The following is a 22,095-nucleotide window of genomic DNA, read 5'->3' as shown; positions in this document are numbered from 1 at the left end:
AAAAACGATTTTTTAGTCCGTCCCCATCCCTCTATGAAGATAGGGGTTTTTATGAACAATTTCAGTTTAGTTTGACGTAAAAAAAAAAAAGTAAAGTGTTTTGGAAATAACAAAACAATACTATTTTTTGTGTGTAGTTGTGAAAACAGTCTGCTCAGAAATAAATAACTTATTTTAATTTTAAGAAATAAACAAAAACGACTTTTAGCCCGTCCCATCCATGAAGATATTTTTTGTGCGAATAATTTCAGTTTAGTTTGACGTAAAAAAAAAAGTAAAAGTGTTTTGGAAACAACAAAACAATACTATTTTTTTGTGTGCAGTTGTGAAAACAGTCTGCTCAGAAATAAATAACTTATAGCACATTCCATAGTATGAAAAAAGGTTTTCTTTGTGGGAATTTACAAGTCATTTATTTCTGAGCCGATTGTTTTCTAAGATGCATACAAAATTAGCTTCTTTTTTTTTTTCACAAAAAAACCCTACATTTTTGTAGGATGGGACGGACTAGGCTATAGATACTTACTTGTTTGTACTTTATTGTTTTAATGTTTTCGAACTGTAAAGAAAAATCTCACAAATGAACGAGATGCAAACGACAACAAATCGGATCTCGGTGATTGCACGAACCGTGCATGAAAAAACAAACTGACCGGAGTTGAAAGCATAACGCAATTTGGGACATTGACGATATGCACCCCAAAGTCGTTTCGGTGTGGATGGCATCGGCTGTTGTCATTTGTTTTGTGTCGCAGAAAAATTGTTGGTACGGCATCTTTTTTTTAAAAACCATAACACATGGTATTCCCATATCTCGCTTAAGCCGACAAGCCAGTTCGGACGAATCGAAACTAAAGTGCCTGCAGTCAACGGTCTCCGGCATTTTCTTCCTGTCCAGTATTTTCACGTTGTTTTAATCAAATTTACACACAGATTATTCACAGCAACATTACTAGGAAATGCGTGAAGACTAAATTTATCGGCTTTTGTATTGCTACAGCCGCCAACAACACGCCGTTTAACCATAATAAACACAAAAGAAGCAATGAATAATGGCGCTGACTATCGAAAGGCGTTCCCTTCGTGACGTCACGGATCAAATCTTACGGAAATTCCCAAAACAAATTTAGCTGGTTCTGTTTTTCAGGGGAATATTTTTAAATGGAAAATATACCGTTATATAATTTTTTTACATTTTTTTTTTTAATTTTCTAATCATATTAACTAATATCTTGATTGATATAGCTCAATACATCATACATCTGGAACAGCACTTTAAACTGTTTTTAAGACCAGAACTACATAGGGAGGGTTTATTAATTCTTTTGAAAAACAACTTGTTCTATTAATGAAAAGGTACTTCTCAAAGCCTGTTCTGATATTTACTATAGGACAATAGGACCTAGACGTCACCTTTTTAAAACCGTATTAATTACAAATAACATATTCAGTTACAGTTCATTTACCTGAAAAGGGAACCAATAAATTGGCATATTAATTTTAAACCCTTATAAACTCTCTATACCATTTTATTTTTAAAATTACTTTGTAAATAAAAGTTTCTAAAAAATTACCAAACTATTGTACAGATTAAATTTCATTTTAAAAAACGTGTCAAGCCAAAATGTTGGAACAGCCAAAGTATACAGTTTCACCTAATTTAATCAATAAATCAGTTCACAGAGGCAGAATTGTAGATGTCATTGCTTTACCTTAGTTGTTCCATAAGTTGCTTTCATCCCTGCATATAAAAAAAGAAAAAGAGACGTTTAACTTATGCAATTTGATGGTAATCTGTGAAGAAATGGAGTTTTGGGGTTTTGTTACAGGTTTTTTATCAAAAATGTTCTGCCAGTTGGTATGGATTTAAAACTTGATAAATTTGTTTAATGAATTTTAACATTCATTATAGAGTTACATGCCAATTCATGGGTTCACTTTGATGCAGACTGTTCTTTCCTCGTCAAATGTAATTTCCCTTTGAATTTATCTACTTGGAGTTGGGCGAATCAAGCTATTGAACTCTTAGTTGTTCTAATCATCAACTTATTATTTATCACTTCTAATTCTCACCGACAGCAAACAGAAATGATTTGGTGCTGATGATAGATGTCAGAACGCAAAATATACTTCACCCACTAAACAAAATTCTCTTAAGATTTTAGGACTATTCCAGAGAGATCAAATCTGACAAAACGATAAAAACAAAATATGCAGAATTGGGCTGAAATGTGTTACCATAGTTACAGAGGATATGGGGTTTTTTTGGTGGTGGGGGGGTTTGTTGACAGTGGTCTTCTGCAGCACAGAAGATGTAACAAATATTCAATGCACATACCATTGATGAGTCTGTTTTGGCAAGAATATTTCTGGTCTGTTCGTCCGAGAACCGTACTACTGTGGCTATCACCTTCGCTAATGTCTGAAAAGTTGAAAATGCTGAGAATGTACAAAAATAAAGTTATAAAACCAAACTACTACGGCTGTCTTGGCTTACCTCTGAAAAGTTGAAAATGCTGACAATGTACATAAAGGTATAAAACTACTACTGTAGCTGTCACCTTGGCTAACATGTGAAAAGTTGAGAATAAACTATGGTTCATCTCAAGGTAATTGTAACACTTCGTCTACACGGTAAGAAGAAAACTGCTGCTACCACACAGAAATGTTTTATATACACTTTCTCACAGACTCCAACCACATCGTTTGACAAAGCACTCGTGGAGCAGTGGCTGCAAGAGGACATCATTAGTAGTCCACTGGTAGAGCTTGGATCCTATTATTGATATGAAGGTTATCTTTACGGGATGGGTAAATGTTATGGGATATTTAAAAAAACAGTTAGGATAATGGCCTAAATGGTGAAGATTTATAGATAACTTTTGGTTTTATTTCAATAGCATATTTACCAGAATTGTAAGTACATGGTCACTTTCATGACAATTTCTCATCTGTCCAGTGACTGAGTAAACATTGGCTGGTGAAACATTTAACTATCATCTTGGTAACTCAGTGTACTTCTCAAATTAAAAATAATAACAAAGCCCAAGCATGCATTTGAAATCTTTAATTATCACATACTTGGGACAATATTTCAAAATCTTGGGTAATTGGAACATGATTTACATGATTTTCGCCTAGGTAACCTACCGCTTGCTTAAACAAATTATATCTGCTTAGCGAATAAAATTTTAATGATACTTGAAGTTTGTAACTTTCAATTTCAAAATGTAACAGTTCACAACAAACCAATTGGCAGTTTGTGTGAATGTTAAGTGGTGTAACTATTTCGTGAACGGACCGACGCTTTGCGTAAAATATCGTACATGAATATACTTGTAAAATAGTCCATTGTAAAATGCAGAAATGTTTTGGGCAAGTTTCCTAAAATACAAGAACACAATTGTTTAAATTCAACTTACTTTTGTTTCTTTTCCCATCATGTATTCGTACAAAATGTTCCTTAAATACTGAAAAAGTAAGTGTTCAATATTAAGAGCAAACATTAAAGTAGCCAGCACAATGCTTTAAAAACCCTACTTTTCCACTGTTCCTGTTAAAGTAGCCAGCACAATGCTTTAAAAACCCTACTTTTCCACTGTTCCTGTTAAAGTAGCCAGCACAATGCTTTAAAAACCCTACTTTTCCACTGTTTCTGTTAAAGTAGCCAGCACAATGCTTTAAAAACCCTACTTTTCCACTGTTCCTGTTAAAGTAGCCAGCACAATGCTTTAAAAACCCTACTTTTCCACTGTTCCTGTTAAAGTAGCCAGCACAATGCTTTAAAAACCCTACTTTTCCACTGTTCCTGTTAAAGTAGCCAGCACAATGCTTTAAAAACCCTACTTTTCCACTGTTCCTGTTAAAAGTACCGGTACAGTGATGTTTTAACTCTTGAATAAAAAATGCTTTACCAAGCAGACTAATATTTGATCTGAAATGCTAAAACATTACTTCTATTTAACTATGATATAGATTTCAGCTTTTATTTTTAAATGGTTATATACATCACACCCTGGAAAATGAAAGCACTTAAGTAACTTTAAATAGTAAAGCTGCTTGTACAGAATATCTCCGAGATAACATACCAGACCGACACAAATCAAATGTAACATACTAAAACTGAACATTATGCACCAATGATAAGCAACTTCAAACTAATTAATAATAAAAGATCAAGAAAAAAACATTTTAAAACTCTCATCCTCTGTATAAATTTGATTTTTTAATTTGTGATATCACAATAGATTGTTTACATTTGAGTAAACAAAAAGTGAAAATGAAATAAGTGTATACTTGAGATTAATGAAGAAATGTTAGGAATACCTCAAATTCAGTAGGTTCCCTTAATAATGGTCCATCTCCATGGGAAGACTGGGAGCCTGCAGGGCTTAGTGGAGGAGTTTCATTGCTGCACGGGTTTCTTATTCGGTATTCCAGTACTTCAATCTTGTAAAGAAATGCAATGATATTAATCAATGATACATAAGCCAAGGGCATCACCAGTAAATGCCCAACTCTGGGAATCATTAACCGACTTATCACTCTAAGGCATTGCCCATAGATGCTATAATCTATGGTCTTGTTCCATGAAACAATTGATGAATTATCATTATCATAAATACTTACAATAACTATTTTTTTTTCGAAGACTGGTGGTTGATTCGAGGACATGGTGTAGTTTACTGTTTCAAATGAACATTTGTGGTAGGTGCAAGCCATTAACACATATGCTAACTGGCAGCTACATGATTTGATGATTTTCTAAGTAGAGAACAAACTCATATGTGTCGAAACAGATTAAGTGTATAATAACCTTTATTTGGAGTTTAACTTGTACGTTATGAATATCACTAAATAAATCAATTGGTAAAGTTATTTGGGGGTTCCTAACGTGTGCAGGAAACTGTGCAGGAGGGGTCTAGACTGGCAAACAACGTTTATCGGGGGGGGGGGGGGGGGGGGGGGGGGATCGGATCGGGACATGATGCCCAGAAAATATATTTTAAAAAGAGAAAGCAACTTTGAGCAGGAGAGGGTTTTGGCCCCCAAACCTCACCTCTGCACACACCTATTTTTGATACAGATAAACATAGCCGAGATGTTGTAAATTACCAAGTAATCTTTTACCTCTTCACAAAGATTTTATCTGTTAGAGCTACATGTGTAAGCTTTTACAACTGACAATAAGTTATAATCAATCACATGTGTAGCTCTACAATTGTTTCACAGTATTAGTTAAAAAAGTGTTTGTTTAACAACACATTCAGCACATTGATTTAGTAATCATCGGCTATTGGATGTCAAACATTTGATAATTTTAACATATTTTTAGAGGAAACCTGCTACACTATTCCATTAGTAGCAAGGGATTTTTTTATATGCACCATCCCACAGACAGGATAGCACATATCACAGTCTTTTATATGGCAGTCATAGAAAGAAAGAAAGAAATGTTTTATTTAACGACACATTCAACACATTTTTTTACGGTTATATGGTGTCAGACATATGGTTAAGGACCACACAGATTCTTGAGAGGAAACCCACTGTTGCCACTACATGGGCTACTCTTTCCGATTAACAGCAAGGGATCTTTTATTTGCGCTTCCCACAGGCAGGATAGCACAAACCATGGCCTTTGTTGAACCAGTTATGGATCACTGCAAGTGGTTTACACATACCCATTGAGCCTTGCAGAGCACTCACTCAGGGTTTGGAGTCGGTATCTGGATAAAAAATCCCATGCCTCAACTGGGATCTGAACCCAGTACCTACCAGCCTGTAGACCGATGGCCTAACCATGACGCCACTGAGGCCAGTACCAGTCATGGTGCACTGGTTGGAACAAGAAATAGCCAAATGGGCCCAATGACAATGAATGTATTTTATTATCTGCATGCCTTTAATATGGTGAGCTGACATTGATCAATGCTGATGAAATTCCCACTACAAAGCAGCACCGAATGAATTAAAAGGAGTTGAAATAAACAAGAATACAAACTCGTTGCTGGAGTTCTTGCTCTCGTAACTTCGTCTGGGACAATTCATGGTTTAACTGTGCTGCTTGAGACTGTGGACAGAAAACCAATTCAACATTAACAGTTGTCAACATTTATCATCAGTCCTTAACATGATATAAAACAAGCATCGCTTTTTTCATTTGTCGGGACTTTATCAGTGTATAACAGACACAAATTGTATAAAATTCATATAATTACAAAGAGAAACAAATAATACAGTTTTAAATACACATAAATCTTTTTCGTGATCCATTTCTTTGTAGTGACATAATGTTCCGTGTTTTATCACAAAACATTCAGTTAATAATAACATCATCCAAGCATTTAACCGCAGAAATCTGTATTATATAATAATAAAACTCCACCTGTTATGGTACATAGTAATTACAGAATTTTATCATCACTAAATAAAACATAACAATTATAAACAATGAAAAATGAAATCTTGAAAATGACAAACACTATTAGTATTACTTCTGTTTAAATCAGTATTATGACAAGTGAGATATTGTGCAAATGACGATAGAAAATTACCTGAAGATCTATATTATAAAGCTCCAAGTTTTCGATTTCTGAAGCCAGGTTTGGATCCCCAATGTCTATTTTGGTCATCTTCGGTGCTGCTACCAGTGGCTGGGCCAGATTCCCCCGCATTTCCAGCTGTCCCCGAAGCTCAGCAACTTCAAGGCTTTAAAGACAAACGAAACACGAATGTTAAAACTGTTCAGTGCTCACTGTTGGAAAGACTTTACACCTCTTGGTTTGCTTAAACACTAAACAAATCCAGGATGATAAGTATTTTCACTATTCTGACTGAAAATAAATAATATAATGAACTTGTGAAGTGTTTCAATTAATGAGATCCTTTAAATGCAGACAGACATGCCACATAAGTCAGTTTCACTCGTGCAACAAAGTATGTCCAATTTCTATTACTAAGTAATGAACAATCGATGCAGACTTACGTTTCATATAAAATGTTGGAAGGAAGGAAATGCTTTATTTAACGACGCACTCAACACATTTTACGGTTATATGGCGTCGGATATATGGTTAAGGACCACACAGATATTGAGAGAGGAAAACCGCTGTCGCCACTTCATGGGCTACTCTTTTTGATTAGCAGCAAGGGATCTTTCATATGCACCATCCCACAGACAGGATAGTACATACCACAGCCTTTGTTACACCAGTCGTGGAGCATTGTCTGGAGCGAGAAATAGCCCAATGAACCCAATGATGGGGATCGATCCCAAACCGACTGCACATCAAAATGCACTAAAGAAATATACTTTGTGTCATAACTTGGCTTTGTTTGGTTTATTAATGACATTTTCCTGGATCTACCACTGAAGATGACAAATGTAGCATTTCATTTATACAATATAATATTCAAATCCATTAATTACACTTTCTTTTCTGTTTTTTAATTATGTCAAGCCAAACTGAAATGATTGACAAAAAGCACTGTCGGTGCAGGCTGCGATGATGTATAGTTTTCCATTAATATACGGTGCCATATTGTATTAGCATAATATCTATATGTGTAAAATGATTATGTATGAGCTCCCCATTTATTAATTATGGTACTGATGGTAGATTTCTATTTATTAATGAGATAAATGTTTAAGTGTGATAATATTTGACTGCCAATTACCAGTCACTAACCTGTGTGAATATTCACAACAAATTTTGATGGTTAGTACAAACTGAGTTACACCAAGTACACTCTCTTACTTGTGATGTAATTCTCAATAGTTTAGTAGCAGGCCTACAGAAATAGGACAACTGTCTGGATTATCCTGGGGCAAGTTCAGTCAATCATTTCTTGCTAACACTTGCTAGACTGGTGTTTACATTACACATCAAACCAAATGACCACTTCAGTAATCAGATTATTAGTTAAAATAATTTGCAAATGTTTAATGAAAAATGACTGACAAGTTATCACTGACTTCATAAATAAAGATTAAGATTAAGATAAAGTTGCATGATAAAGTTGCTTTCAACAAACATAACATGGTATCTGTAAACACAGGCTTGTGGAGGCAGGGGTGGGTGGGAGGGTCTGTGTGCCCCTACTCGAGGACAAATATTTTTTGGGGGGTCCTACTCTGTATAAATACAGATAAAAACCTGGTTGTGCCCCTCTACTAGAAACTATAGATTGTCCCCACCCCACCCCCATCCCTAACACACACTCCGGATGTGATTCCTACGGGTGTGAAAGATGAAGAGTTGAGTAAACAGCCGTCCGGCACAGTGTGTAGAGAGCGAGTAGGAAAAGAAGATAATGTATTCAATGAAGTAGTTACTTGTGTTGTTCACGAATGTGCTCCATCTGTTTGGTGAGTTGCACAACTCTGTCCCTCAGAAGGTCACCACTGTTAGATCCAGCCTGAACAGCAGTCAGAGCAAGCTGATTCTGTTGTACCATCTCCTGTAGCAATAACACAACACATTCAAATACACACAGGATATCAACTTACTCACTACAATGGCAACTTAAAGGAGCGAAATCATGAAAAATAAGCACCCTTTATTGGAAACATACATGTACATTGGTTCAAGAACCATACCCATACACAACTTCTGTAATAAATGTAAGGTGTTCCTAAAATCAATAAAACCCATAATTATTTCTAATTAGAGAGATGCACCATTTTGAGCATACATGTAAATGTATATACAGGACTATTTTTTCTTTGCTAAGCTGCAAGTGACACTCACTGCTACTGGAATCATTTAAATGAAGCTGCAGCTATTTTCATAAAAATATGCATAGAAATGTATAAAACTGACTTTAATACCTTGGTTAACAGTAATAATGACAAGCGTAGTCCAGCAACATATACTTCAAGTAACACCGTTTTATTTTTAGAAAGAAAATAGCTTTGTGGAAATAAACCTGTCACAATAAATGTAAGAGTAAGTAAATTGCAATGGGCCTACAAGTACACAGCTACATGTACATACATTGTGTGACATTAATTTCTGCCATGTAGCAGTAGGTTTTTTTTATGGTTTCTGCATGCTTTCACAAGCTAAAAATAATGGGAATGGAAACTTTTTCCAAGTGTATCTGACCTTCTGTTATTATCCTTTTGTTTTAAATTCATTAATTATCGAGACAATAATATTCAAACTTCACTGACAGTGAATAACCTACCTGTTTAAATACACACATAAATGTCTGTTTGAATAATGAATACATCTGGATTCTTTTTTTTTTAAATATGTTCTTTAAATTTTATTTATTATATGACATGACAACTATCTTCTTCCAAAAATGCTTCCATGACTTTATCAACATAATAAAAAAAGAAATTATAGTATTTTGAGGACCAATGACATCTCTGGCTTTCAAATATATACCACAGCCTTTTGTTTCAAGGGACTTAGTTTATGACACTGCGGTTGAATAGATACCCATGTGATATACATCTAAATCATCTCTCACATATGAAATATGCTTTTGAGAGGTCATGACCTCTGGTCAGGAAATCGACTGTGTCACACAGTACAACTCCGCATAGATCTTCATGCAAAAAGTATGCACATGGTCCTTTCGATTCACTGTCAATTCTTATCATTAATGTTAGAAGCATAATTGTTTTGCAAAAAATATTTTTTAATAATTTTGTTTAGCCTTGAATATGTTTATAATATTGTTTGTGTAAATTTCATTGGTAGATGTATGGCGTAGGAATGCAAAGTTTCATTGATAAATAACTAAATGAAGTCACCACAACATGAAAGAAAGAAAGAAATGTTTTATTTAACGACGCACTCAACACATTTTATTTACGGTTACATGGCGTCAGACATATGGTTAAGGACCACACAGATTTTAAGAGGAAACCCGCTGTCGCCACTACATGGGCTACTCTTTCCGATTAGCAGCAAGGGATCTTTTATTTGAGCTTCCCACAGGCAGGATAGCACAAACCATGGCCTTTGTTGAACCAGTTATGGATCACTGGTCGGTGCAAGTTCACAACATGACATCATTTTGCTAAATGACATCATTTGGTAAGCGACGTCCTTTTTCCAGTCTTTAATCTGTGCATTTCATGTCTTATTTAGTTATTTTGGAAGTAATTCTGTGCGATTTTTGTTCATAGATGTGCAGTGGAATAAATAAAATACTATACTTGTTCCTGTGTGAGACCGTTTATATTACAACTTGTGTGTTTTTAATCACTCGCTTTCACTCATGATGTACAATTGAAAACACACTCATTGTAATACAACCAGTCTCACACAGGAACTCGTTTAGTACTCTCTATGTAATACTGGACTTGCATTAAACTTTATTACTGAAAAAACCAACAGATTAAACTGAATGACTATAATATATTTACAGGCTGTCAAGTATTAGAAAACAATGTGGTGACAAGTCACCAGGTGGTGCTACAATACAAAATGGTTATTTCCAAAAGTTGAGTGTTTTTGATTTGAATTATGATGAATAGTTATTACAAAATCCTATCAATGATTAATCAGATAATTAGATAATAAAATATTGTGCATGTGTGTGTGTGTGTCTCTGTTTGTGTGTCTGTGTGTGTCTGCGTGTGTGTGTCTGTGTGTGTCATGTGTGCAAGTGTGTGAGTGTCTGTGTTCATGTGTGTCTGTGTGTCTCTGTGTGTGCATCTGTGTGTGTGTGTGTGTGTGTGGTGTGTTTGAGTGGTGTGTGGTGTGTGTGTGGTGTGAGTGGTGTGTGTGTGTGCATGTGTGTGTGCGTGTGTCTGTGTGTTGAATGAGATTCATAATTTTCAAGTAACTTATTTACATATAATCCTTAGTTACTGTTATTCAATTCCTCACTAAAATCAGCTACAAACAACAAAAACAACAGTAAAGCAACAAAAAGCTTTGAACAAATGCAGTGTGCTTTTATTTAGTATATGTATATTAATCAAACCTTTATTTTATTAAATCTTTATTAACGACATTTTTAGCTTTTTACTTTTTACCAGCCTACATTACTGTATATTAAAGTGCTATCTAAAATTTACTATTTACTATTTACTGGTTTTAAATTCTTTTTTTTTTACTTTGTAAATTTTTATTTGAATCTTAATTATTTAATTATTATCTTTTCTTATGTTGTGTTTTTCAAAATACTAATATAAAATGAAGAGAAATGAAGTAATTAAATATGTATACCTCATTAACTGGTGGAACATCACAAGAATGGAGACCAAACTGTGCACACGGAACTTCAAACTAAAACAGCAACACAAACAAATACTAACTTAGACAAAATGGCAAACAAACAAACCAAACGCACGCTGCAGAATTCAATTTGTGAACACAACAAACCAAACTACAGGGTTTTAACAGGAAAACAATACTGTTTGAGATTTGTTGGATTTTCTTTAAAAATCTATAGCTAAATTCCACTAGAATAATTAGCCAGTCAATATGATAATGCTCCTTAAACCACCTTTTTAAGTAAATTAATTATGATTTTTGTTTTATCAACTTCACTTTTGATTCGCTGAACAACAGCTTAGACCACTGACTTACAAAAACTGATTGATAAATTAAACCATAAAATAAAACCTCACATCTTAATATATTAATAAGCTCAGTTTATAAGTTTCAGTTAAGTCACTTTCTTCTCACTTAATACATTAATACAAAACGTGATGGTGTTTTTAACTACTCTATACTTGTGTTAATACATTTATACACAATGTGGTAGTGTTTCTCTATTCTACACTAAGTCTTGTGTTCATACATAAATTTTAAACATGATGTGACAGTGTTTCACTATTCCATTCGTGTTAATACATTTATACATGATGTGACAGTGTTTCACTATTCCACTCGTGTCAATAAATTTATGCATATTGTGACAGTGTTTCACTATTCCATTTGTGTTAATATAACACATGATGTGACTTTCACTATTTCACTTGTGTTAATATAATACATGATATGACAGTATTTCACTTGTGTTAATTTAATACATGATGTGACAGTGTTTCACTATTTCACTTGTGTTAATATAATACATGATGTGACAGTGTTTCACTATTTCACTTGTGTTAATATAATATATGATGTGACAGTGTTTCACTATTTCACTCTTGTGTTAATATATTTATACATAACGTGACAGTGTTTCACTATTCCACTTGTGTTAATATAATACATGATGTGAGTGTTTCACTATTTCACTCTTGTTGTTAATACATTTATACATGGTGTGAGTCTCACTATTCCACTCTTGTGTTAATATATTTATATATAACGTGACAGTTTTTTGCTATTCCACTTGTGTTAATATAATATATAATGTAACAGTGTTTCACTATTCCACTCTTGTAGACTTGTTAATATATTTATACATGGTGTGAGTGTTTCACTATTCCTCTTGTGTTAACACATTTATACATGATGTAACAGTGTTTCACTATTCCACTCATGTTAATACATTTATACATGATGTGACAGTGTTTTACTATTCCACTCATGTTAATACATTTATACATGATATGACAGTGTTTCACTATTCCACTCATGTTAATACATTTATACATGATGTGACAGTGTTTTACTATTCCACTCATGTTAATAATACATTTATACATGATGTGACAGTGTTTCATGATTTCAGTCTTGTGTTAATAGATTTATACAGAATGTGAGTGTTTCATGATTTCAGTCTTGTGTTAATATATTTATACATGATGTGAGTGTTTCACGATTTCAGTCTTGTGTTAATATATTTATACATGATGTGACAAGTGTTTCACGATTTCAGTCTTGTGTTAATAAATTTATACATGATGTGAGTGTTTCACGATTTCAGTCTTGTGTTAATATATTTATACATGATGTGACAGTGATTCACGATTTGAGTCTTGTGTTAATAAATTTATACATGACGTGACAGTGATTCACGATTTCAGTCTTGTGTTAATATATTTATACATGATGTGACAGTGATTCACTATTCCACTTGTGTTAATACATTTATACATGATGTGACAGTGATTCACTATTCCACTTGTGTTAATCCATTTATACATGATGTGACAGTGATTCACTATTCCACTTGTGTTAATCCATTTATACATGATGTGACAGTGATTCACTATTCCACTTGTGTTAATACATTTATACATGATGTGACAGTGATTCACTATTCCACTTGTGTTAATCGATTTATACATGATGTGACAGTGATTCACTATTCCACTTGTGTTAATACATTTATACATGATGTGACAGTGATACACTATTCCACTTGTGTTAATCGATTTATACATGATGTGACAGTGATTCACTATTCCACTTGTGTTAATCGATTTATACATGATGTGAGTGGGGGCGGGATTTAGCTCAGTTGGTTGAGTGTTTGCTTGAGGTGCTTGCATCGCAGGATCAAACCACCTTGGTGGATCCATTTAACTGATTGTTTTTTTTTCTCATTCTAACCAGTGCACCACAACTGGACAAAGGTCGTGGTATGTGCTTTCCTGTCTGTGGGAAAGTGCATATAAAAGATCCCGTGCTGCATTAGGAAAAATGTAACAGGTTTCCTCTGATGACTACGAGTCAGAATTTTTTTATATTAGTGTTTCATTATTCCTCTCATTATAATACATTTATAAACGATGTGACAGTGTTTCACTATTCCACTCTTGTATTAATATATATATACGTGATTTGTGTTTCACTATTCCACTCTTGTGTTAATATATTTATACGTGATTTGTGTTTCACTATTCCACTTGTGTTAATACATTTATACATGATGTGAGTGTTTCACTATTCCATTCATATTAATACATTTATACATGGTGCAAGTGTTTCACTATTCCTCTTATATTAATACATTTATACATGGTGCAAGTGTTTCACTATTCCTCTTATATTAATACATTTATACATGGTGCAAGTGTTTCACTATTCCTCTTATATTAATACATTTATATATGGTGCAAGTGTTTCACTATTCCTCTTATATTAATACATTTATATATGGTGCAAGTGTTTCACTATTCCACTCTTGTGTTAATACATTTATACATGATGTGTGTGTTTCACTATTCCATTCATATTAATACATTTATACATGGTGCAAGTGTTTCACTATTCCTCTTATATTAATACATTTATATATGGTGCAAGTGTTTCACTATTCCACTCTTGTGTTAATACATTTATACATGATGTGTGTGTTTCACTATTCCATTCATATTAATACATTTATACATGGCGCAAGTGTTTCACTATTCCTCTTATATTAATACATTTATACATGATGTGACAGTGTTTCACTATTTCAGTCTTGTGTTAATATAATAATACATGATGTGACAGTGTTTCACTACTTCAGTCTAGTATTAATACAATTACACATGATGTGGGAGTGTTTCACTATTTCAGTCTTGTGTTAATAAATGTATATATGATGTAACAGTGTTTCACTATTCCATTCATGTTAATACATTTATACATAGAGCGAGTGTTTCTCAATTCCACTCTTGAGGTAATATACGATGAGACAGTGTTCACCTAACCCACCTTCCTTTCACAATTCCACTCTTGAGTTAATGCAGTTACTTCCTCCTGGTGATTTTTTTCTTTTTCTATCAGACTCTTTTTGTGGGTGAGTTTAAACTTTTCTTCTAATTCATACAACTCAACCTGGTGACGACTTTTCAACTTGGTAATTTCCTCCTGCAGTGCTGCTATCTGCTGCAACATATGTTTGTCCTTTTCCTGAAACAAGCATCAACGGGGCTGCTGATCGACTGATTCCACAATATTATAGGACACTTTTAAAACATAGTTTTTCTCTAGTTTGACAAATAAAATCTAACTATTTAGAAAATGTACCTGCAATTACCTTCATATTGTATCAAAATTATCCAGAATTTTTGCAAACTGTATTAATTTATTGAAACACTTGAAGTATATAACCATTTGGTTTTGGAAGAATGGAAGATATTTCCATATAATACATGTACGTTATATATTTGGTAAAAATTGTCAGTTATAAAATAACTTTGATTATTGAACAATCCTTAATGTACAGTAGCATCAGTTAATATTGTTTTAAAAATAAAAACTAGAATGGCTAAATAGTGAAAACATAAATATGCCATTGTGGTCTTGTTTTGGGTTTTTAGGGAGCTTTATGGCAATCCAGCAACAGACTCCTTTGACATTTTGTAATACATTCATTAGCCCCATTTAATTTATAGACTATTACATAATTATAATATTTGAAGCTTAAAACTGTTTCAAAGAATTAAATTTCTTTTTATTTGTTAACAAATTTCTACCTTGCTCGAATATGACATTTATGAACACAGAGATATGAAGTTTAAAGACTTTCATTTGGTGAGAATGTATACCAAATAGTAAATTATAAATCTACGGGCTACCAAAATGACATTGACTAGTCAGGTGCATGAGCAAGAGATGTGTGCAGTTGAAAGACTCACTGAACATTCCTACCAAATATGAATTTTAAACAATTCTTGAAAAGAAAAGAATTACATGTTAAAAAAAATTGGAGAAATTTTGACAATAGCCGATGTATTTTTCGTGCTGGGGTGTCGTTAAACATTCATTCATTCATTCATTCTAATACAGTCTGAGACACTAATGTCATGACAATGCTATACAAATTGTATGTGTATGATGTCATTAAAGATTGAGTCTGGACTCTCATAAGTTTTATAAGCATGGGCCTAGACCTGGAGTTTTTCTTCGTATTCGTGCTGGATCTCTTCAATTCTTTCTTCCTTCTCATGCAGATCGTTCCACAGCTCTTCCACCAGGTCCTGGTGCTCCTTCACCAGCCGTGACTCCCCTCGCTCACTCTTGTCTGAAGGCAAACATAACCATTACAGTGTACTGTGCATGGCAACTCAAGTCCCTAGACAACAGTATTAATCAACTATCATATCATGTCCATTCTCTCTCCCCTGTTCCCCTCAGATCAAAACCATTATTGTATTCATATTTATGTAGTGTTTTTAAACAAATTCAAATGTATGTGACTAGAAGGTATGAATATATACATGTATTTTTGTAAGGCAATGATTCAAGGCTCCCCAACCTTGACACTGTCAACTGATTTGGGGGCAATAAACTCCTTAAAAAAACAAACAAAAACAAAAACTACCATATCAACAACACTATCAATACCAGGGAAGATCTCAAGGGCTGCCAGTGCTCTAATGAAACATCAATGTTACGAATGTACCGCAAACGTACAATCAATTTACACAACCACATAACCACAACAAAAAACACCAATAACAAACCAACACCACATTGTCAATCATTCTAAGAATGGTTATAAACAAGACAAATATTTGTATCTCGTTTTGGCTAGGTTCTTGGGTTAACAAGAGTACTGGTGAGGTACATGATACACCCGTCAGGAGTTGGATGGAAAATTCTAAGAGCAGTCTCCCAGTCTACAATTATATTATGTTCTTGCTTTCAGTAACTATATGTTAATTTGATCAATATTATTAGGTGTAATTTGATCAATATTATTAGGTTTTCTGTTTATAATTTTGTTTTGTTTCATTTAATAATGAATTCAAAAGCCCAAAACCCATCTGTAATAGAACAAATTAGCCATGACTGGCCACATTTTCTTCATGTATTAAATAAATATAAATAATTTTTTTTAAATGTCACAGTACTCGGTAAAAATCCTCTTTTCCTCACCAATAATATTTTGTCAAGCATCTCCTGACAACATCCTCTTACACAGTGTTACATAATACATGTAGTTAACAGCCCTTTATATACATGATGGGCTTTAAACGCCAGCTTAAACATTGATCATTAGTTCCAGAAAAAAAACTATATTTTAGCAATATAATTCTTTTTATTTACATTTATAATAATGTTTTTTGTTTTTCTTTCTTTTAAAGATAGCTAAGTGAAAACTTACCAACTGCGTTTGAAAAGGTCTGCTCAAATTCTCTCTCCTTCTCAGCTAATTTCAAATTCATCTCCTTAACAAGTTGTTTGATTTTCACTGTCTGTTCATCATCTCTCGCCTGCAGCTGATCTTCAAAATCGTTCTTCAGTTTCTCCACTTCAGATGAATGTTGATTTTCCATCATCTCTGCAAGTTCTATCTTCTCTCTTTCAATGTCTGCAACCTGCTTTTGTAACACACTTTTTTCTGTGTTTAGCTTTTCCACAGACTGCTCAAATTGCAACTTTAACTGATCGTATTCTTTTGATATCACACTATGTTTATCACCGAGTTCTGACTTTTCTAATCTCAGCTGGTCCATGTTACTTCTGAGATCACTCTCCACAGTTTTACACAGTTCTATTTGCTGCAATGCTTGCTGGATAGACTGGTCTTTGGACTGATGTTCCGTTTCAGATTTTTCTTTAAGTTGATCTAAGTCATTCAATAAGCCTTCTTTATCTTTAGCATATTCTTCAAGCTGTAACATCAAATTGCTAATTTGTGCTTCATGTTTCGAGATAATTTCTTGATGTTTAGCAACATCAGCTTCCTTTTCCTCACCGAGTTGTTTCTTAACTTGTGTGATGTATGCTTCTGCTCGTTTCTTGTAGTCTGCTACCTTTTTGTTGCTTTCTGCATCAAGCTTTGTAGTTAGCTCTCTTAAGTCCACAGAATGTTTCTCTTGCATTTCTTCCAGCTGTCTGCCATGTTCTTCTTTTAACTTATTATTTTCTACCTGCAGTTGTTCAAGTTGATCTTTCATATCGTCATATGCTTTGGTCGATTCCTTCAAGCATTCAACAGAACCAGACAACTCTTGAACATGCTGTGAGTTTTCATCAAACTTCTTTCTCCAACTGTCAACTTGTTCTTCAAGATCAGTAATTGTTTTCTGAGCATCCTGACACTTCTCTTCCAGTTTCTGAATACAACAAAGTTTTTCACGTAGTGTCTCTTCTTTTTCTTCAAGATGTGTAGTCAACTTCTGAGAAAACATTTCCTGACTGGAAGTCAGTTCTTGAAGCTGCTGCGTTTGCTTCTCACAGTTATTTGTGAGATGTTCAATTTCACTGTTTTTGTTAGCACAATCATTTCTCAATTTCTCAATGGTGTCTTGAGTATCACATAAACTCTGTTTTAAATGTTCAATCTCAGCAGCATTATTTTCGAGAGACAAGTTCAAGTTTTTGATCACTTCAACTCTGTTGTTTGATTCTTCAGTTAATTTAGCTAGTTCACTATCTTTTAATTCAACAGTTTGTACCAAATCTTCACACTTCTTTTCAAGATCAATAATAGTGTCCTTTGATAAACCTGAATGTTCCTGCAACTGTAGCAAGCGGGTATTGGCATGAGATAACTCCGATGAAATATCTTCCTTTTCCGACACTTCCTGCAATAATTTATCTTGAAGGGCAGTAATCTTTGATTTGGCCTCTGCTTGGAATTCTTTCATCTTAACAACAAACTTCTGCTTTATTTCATCTGCCTTCTTCTTGACCTGCTCCACATCTTGCCTACTGGTGTGTAGTTGTTCCAGAAGAGATTCTTCACTCTCTTTAGCTTCGTGATTCAATGATGTTTGTAACTCTTCACACTTCAAGTGAGCCTCATGTTCCAGATCGGCACAGCGCTGTTTCAGTTGGCTAATTTCTTCTTTTGCTGAATTGTCTTGACACTCCAGCTTCAGTTGGTAATCTTGAATTCTTGTCTCATAATTCTGAATACTCTCTGCTAATCTTTCTTCAGTTGTTTTCACCTTTTCTTCAAATTCTGTAACCTTTCCCTGAATTTGTTCACAAATCTTTTCTTTGCATCTCAGCTGCTCATCAAAGTCTGTCTTCAAGTTGAAAATCACCGAAGCATGCTCTTCATGCAACTGTGACAGAACGCCTTCATGTTCCTTCTTATCATATTGAATATTCTTCCAGTTATTTTCTGCTTCAGCTAATTTGTTTTGCAAGTCCTGAATACGAGTCTGATGCTCGACACATTCCTCTTTAATCTTCCGAATTTCCTCATCCTTTTCCTCCGATACAGAATTTAGTGCTTTTAACATTTCTTCCATGGAAGACAACTCTGACTCCAATCGCAATACATTGACACCCATTTCTTGAATTTTTACATCTTTTTCTTGTAACTCACTTTCAAACTTTTCACAGATTTCTTCATTTTGTGTTTTCCGTTCACCAGTCAGGTTTTCCGTATCTCTAATTAACCTCTCTTTCTCTTCAAATGATTTTTCTAATTCCTCTAACTTTATATCCTTCTTAGAAAGGTCATCTTTTAGCCTCTCAATATCACTTTGAAACTTCTGGTATGTTTCTGAAGTTTCAGCATTTGATTCTGTTAAGATATTTTCTTTTTCTTGCAAAAGATCTTGAACAGTCAATAATTCAGACTTCAGTTGGTCCAGTTCACTCTGTAAGGAATTTATCTGACTTTCATACGATGCCTTTAGAGAATCTAATTTGGAAGTGTGTTTCAACTCTAATTCATTCACGGCTTCTTGGTGCAACTTCTTCATTTCCTCCTGCACTGTTTCATTAATTTGTTTAATTTCTTCTATCTTAGTTTCCCACTCACTTGTCAGTTTGTCTATGTTCATCTGGTGTTCACTGGCCTGCTGCTGTAGTTGCTCAGCACTGGCTGATTCGAGCCTTTTTCTAACATCTTCCACACCAACAACTTCCTTCTCAAACAATTCATGCAGCTCGCTTTCTTTTTCTTTTATTTTCTCCTCAAATTTTTTCTTCATTCGGTCAATTGTCTCTTTATATTTGGCTTTCTGTTCTTCAAACTGCAGTTTGAAACTTTCTTCCATGTTTTTATTAATTCCTTGATCCACACTTAGCTGCTCTTTTAAACTAGCCAACTGATCAGAAAGCTGTTTGATAATCTCTTCCTGTTCCCCTTTAATAACCGAGAGTTGTTCCTGATATTCTTTCCCTTTATTTGAAATCTCTTCCTCGTGTTTAATGTTCGTCTGCTCCAAAGATTGTCGTAGTTCTTTTATTTTACTTTTTGCTTCAGCTTTAAGTTGGTTAAATTTCTCAACACTTTTTGTTAATTCTGCAGATTTCTCATTCAGGGCAGCAACCGTCTGCTGCAAATTCTGCTCCAAGTCATTGACTTTTGATTCTAGACTCTTAATGTATTCAGAGTTATCATCAATTGCAGTTCTTAAAGCCAACACCTCATCACCTTTGGAGGAAATATATTTTTCATTTTCAGCTACTTTCTGCATGCATTCAGAGAGGTCTTTCTCGAGAAAAGCAATTCTGTTTTCATACACCACCTTGTCTTCTGATGCTTGTTTATCTAACAATTTACTACTTTCCTCCAGTTTTGTAGTCAACTCAGATTTAGTCATTTGCAAGTTTTCCAACATCCCTTCCAAAGTGACAAGCTTTGATTCAAGATCAGATTTTTCACCTTCAACGGCACTCTGACAATTCTCAAGACTTCTCACCATCTCCTTTAACTGCATAATGTTATTGTCTTTTTCCACTAGTCTTGCATCAAGATCTCCTTTCTCTAGTAATATAAATTCTTTTTCAGAAGCTACTGTCTCCAACTGTTGGCGGAGTGCATTTAGCTGGTCTTCTAGTTCGTGGATTTTCTGTTGAGCCTTCTGCTCACTATCCTGCATTCCAGATGCAGATTCCTTCAGCATCCTCTCAACCTCTAAACCTTTCTCGTCAATGTTCTTTTTCAAATGTTCCAACTGCTTTTCAAGACTCACTATTTCTCTTTCTTTGCACTCAATGAGAGAAAGCAATTCAGTTTTCTCTTCAGCAAATTTACTTAAAGTTTCAACTTGTTGTTCCAGTTGCTGCTTGACTGTTTCAAGGTTTCTGATTTTATCAATAAACTGTTCTTTCTCTTCAGACATGTTTTTCATGTTTATTTCATGTTCAGAGCGCAAGGTGTCCGTCTGATCCACAAGCTGGTGAAAATCACTTTCAAGTTTTGCTTTACATTCTTCCAAACCTTTTATTTCTGCTGTCAGTTCAACAATGTGTTGTTCCAAACAACACTTTTTACTTTCAAAATCGGTTTGTATGTTAATAATGTCTTTTTGCAATTTCTGATTTGTGTATTCTTTTTCTTGCAGTATCTGTTCTAATTTCGTAATCTGACTTTCATATTCTTCAGTTCTCCTTTGGAGCTCACGTTCTTTCTCCTCAAGGGAAGCCCTTGCCTCTTTGAGTTGTTCTTCTGAGTTCTCCAGTTCCTTTTTCTTCTCGTCCAAACATTTATCTGAACTCTTTTTTATGGCTTCCATTTGAGACTGATAGTAAGTTTCCTGTTCTGATGTGGCTTCCTGTAAAAAGCAACAATATCTGTTAAACACTACCTCAGCAATAGTGAAGAGACTCTAAGCAATCTAACAGGAAACAATCTTACTGTGGATTCACTCCATTTTGAATGTCTTGGACCAAGCATCTCCATGACTCACACTCAGAGGAGGGATCTACCAAATGAGCTTAATGCCAGCACAACTAACAACTAACCAATAACCCATAAGAGATCACACATTGTAGTCAATTTTGTCTCCAACATTATGTTGGAGATCATATCTAAAGCTTGTGACTGGCTGTTCCAAGATCAGGACCCAAGTGTCCCAAATAAACATAAATGCTTGACTTCATTTTAGGATGTCATTTGTGTTTATGATGTCATTTACACACTATCAACCTAATGTTTGGATATTTTGTTTAGTGTCTGTCCATTAAACTATAGTAAGAAACTACGTTTGTAAGAAATAGAATAATATACTTGTGCCCATTGGAAATTATTTATCTTACAACTTGTGATTTTCAAATGTATCGGACTCACTTTCACTCATTAGATACATCTGGCAATCATTCAATGTAAGATCAATCACCTCTAATTAATAGTCATGTATTATTTTCTATTTATTACTCCACAGAGCACTCATAACGGAAAATAAAAACCACTGGTGTAATGTCATCTCGTTTAATGAGTTTGCATTTATGCCTCTTAGTTTTTATTGTTAATTTGTAATAAACTCTTATTTTAATACACTTCATTGCAGACGTTTCAAACAATAAATAGAACTTTGTTTCT

At 34.2% G+C, this 22,095-nt stretch overlaps 1 protein-coding gene across 2 annotated transcripts in view; it reads right to left on the bottom strand.

Annotated features, from left to right (window-relative positions):
* Positions 1–22,095, bottom strand: part of LOC121380665 (golgin subfamily A member 4-like) — a 47,413-nt gene that overhangs the window by 4,244 nt on the left and 21,074 nt on the right. The window contains exons 13-23 of one of the 2 annotated variants that reach the window (XM_041509597.1): positions 16,969–21,328; positions 15,752–15,882; positions 14,571–14,768; positions 11,196–11,255; positions 8,339–8,463; positions 6,558–6,711; positions 6,005–6,073; positions 4,327–4,449; positions 3,423–3,470; positions 2,339–2,422; positions 1,713–1,741 (exon numbers count right to left, since the gene is read on the bottom strand). In XM_041509597.1, coding sequence (XP_041365531.1) covers positions 1,736–1,741; positions 2,339–2,422; positions 3,423–3,470; positions 4,327–4,449; positions 6,005–6,073; positions 6,558–6,711; positions 8,339–8,463; positions 11,196–11,255; positions 14,571–14,768; positions 15,752–15,882; positions 16,969–21,328 — 5,358 coding nt within the window. In that variant the 3' untranslated portion in view covers positions 1,713–1,735. The remainder of the gene's footprint in view (positions 1–1,712; positions 1,742–2,338; positions 2,423–3,422; positions 3,471–4,326; positions 4,450–6,004; positions 6,074–6,557; positions 6,712–8,338; positions 8,464–11,195; positions 11,256–14,570; positions 14,769–15,751; positions 15,883–16,968; positions 21,329–22,095) is intronic. The other variant, XM_041509596.1, reaches the window with a different exon arrangement.

Source organism: Gigantopelta aegis, chromosome 9 (assembly GCF_016097555.1).
Source record: "Gigantopelta aegis isolate Gae_Host chromosome 9, Gae_host_genome, whole genome shotgun sequence".
Taxonomy (NCBI): domain Eukaryota; kingdom Metazoa; phylum Mollusca; class Gastropoda; order Neomphalida; family Peltospiridae; genus Gigantopelta; species Gigantopelta aegis.
This window is presented reverse-complemented; position numbering and strand designations above follow the sequence as displayed.